This window comes from Alligator sinensis, unplaced genomic scaffold (assembly GCF_000455745.1).
Source record: "Alligator sinensis unplaced genomic scaffold, ASM45574v1 scaffold8_1, whole genome shotgun sequence".
NCBI lineage: Eukaryota > Metazoa > Chordata > Crocodylia > Alligatoridae > Alligator > Alligator sinensis.
In genome coordinates, this window is record NW_005842568.1 from 197,425 (window position 1) to 199,127 (window position 1,703).

The 1,703-nt window shown below is 66.6% G+C and overlaps 1 protein-coding gene across 2 annotated transcripts in view; it reads left to right on the forward strand.

The window, feature by feature from the left end:
• The first annotated feature begins 2 nt into the window (after nt 1-2).
• KIF3C (kinesin family member 3C) overlaps nt 3-1,703 on the forward strand; it is a 40,232-nt gene continuing 38,531 nt past the window's right edge. For both annotated transcript variants that reach the window (XM_025214142.1, XM_006032380.2), the window contains exon 1: nt 3-1,415. In XM_025214142.1, coding sequence (XP_025069927.1) covers nt 3-1,415 — 1,413 coding nt within the window. The remainder of the gene's footprint in view (nt 1,416-1,703) is intronic.

A 1,703-nucleotide genomic window follows, 5' to 3' on the forward strand; every position in this document is an offset into this window, starting at 1 on the left:
CCATGCTGGCCCCCAAGCCCAAGCTCAGCGAGGCGCTGAAGGTGGTGGCCCGGTGCCGCCCGATGAGCCGCAAGGAGGAAGCCGCCGGGTACGAGCGGATCCTGGAGATGGACGTGCGGCTGGGCCAGGGGAGGCTGGGCAACCCCCGGGCCTCGCTGGGGGAGCTGCCCAAGACCTTCACCTTCGACGCGGTGTATGACGCCAGCTCCAAGCAGGCGGACCTGTACGACGAGACCGTGCGGCCCCTCATTGACTCGGTGCTGCAGGGCTTCAACGGGACCCTCTTCGCCTACGGCCAGACGGGCACCGGCAAGACCTACACCATGCAAGGCGCGTGGGCCAACCCCGAGAAGCGCGGGGTCATCCCCAACTCCTTCGAGCACATCTTCACCCACATCTCGCGGTCCCAGAACCAGCAGTACTTGGTGAGGGCCTCCTACCTGGAGATCTACCAGGAGGAGATCCGGGACCTGCTGGCCAAGGACCAGAGCAAGAAGCTGGAGCTGAAGGAGAACCCGGAGACGGGCGTCTACATCAAGGACCTCTCGTCCTTCGTGACCAAGAACGTCAAGGAGATCGAGCACGTCATGAACCTGGGCAACCAGGCCCGGGCGGTGGGCACCACCAACTTGAACGAGCACAGCTCCCGCTCCCACGCCATCTTCATGATCACGGTCGAGTGCAGCGAGACCGGGCTGGACGGCGAGGACCACATCCGCGTGGGCAAGCTCAACCTGGTGGACCTGGCGGGCAGCGAGCGCCAGAGCAAGACCGGGGCGCCGGGAGAGCGGCCGAAGGAAGCCTCGAAGATCAACCTCTCCCTCTCGGCGCTGGGCAACGTCATCTCCGCCTTGGTGGACGGCAAGAGCACGCACATCCCCTACCGGGACTCCAAGCTGACCCGGCTCCTGCAGGACTCCCTGGGGGGCAACGCCAAGACCATCATGGTGGCCACCCTCGGGCCGGCCTCGCACAGCTACGACGAGAGCCTGTCCACCCTCCGCTTCGCCAACCGGGCCAAGAACATCAAGAACAAGCCGCGGGTGAACGAGGACCCCAAGGACACGCTGCTGCGGGAGTTTCAGGAGGAGATCGTGCGGCTCAAGGCCCAGCTGGAGAAGCGCGGCATGCTGAGCAAGCGGCGGAGGAGGAGCAGCCGGCGGAAGAAGGCGCTGGACGGGGAGGGCGCCCCGGAGCACGAGGCCGAGGAGGACCACGAGGACGGGCTGGAGAAGAACATGGAGAACTACTTGCGGGAGCAGAAGGAGCGGCTGGAGGAGGAGAAGGCGGCCATCCAGGACGACCACAGCCTGGTGAGCGAGGACAAGCAGAAGCTCCTGGAGGAGAAGGAGAAGATGATCGAGGACCTGCGGAAGGAGCAGGAGGCCACCGAGCTGCTGGCCGCCAAGTACAAGGTAAGCGCTGGCCCCGGCCACGGCTTCGGCACGGGGTGGGGCCCCGGCGTGGCCACCCGCGTCCCCGGCGGGAGAGCCCCGTGGCGACGTCCTGGCTCTAGGGTGGCCCCGGGCTACCTGGGGTGCTCGGCTACGGGCCAAGCCCTCACCAGTGGCACGAGCTGGGCCTCCTCAGCGGAGTCCCGTCCACGTGACCCAGCGGCTGGCAGAGGTTGCTAGGATGATGCTGCAGATTCGCATCCCTTGTGCGGCCGCGACCTGCTGAATATGCATTGGCCAGCAGACCTG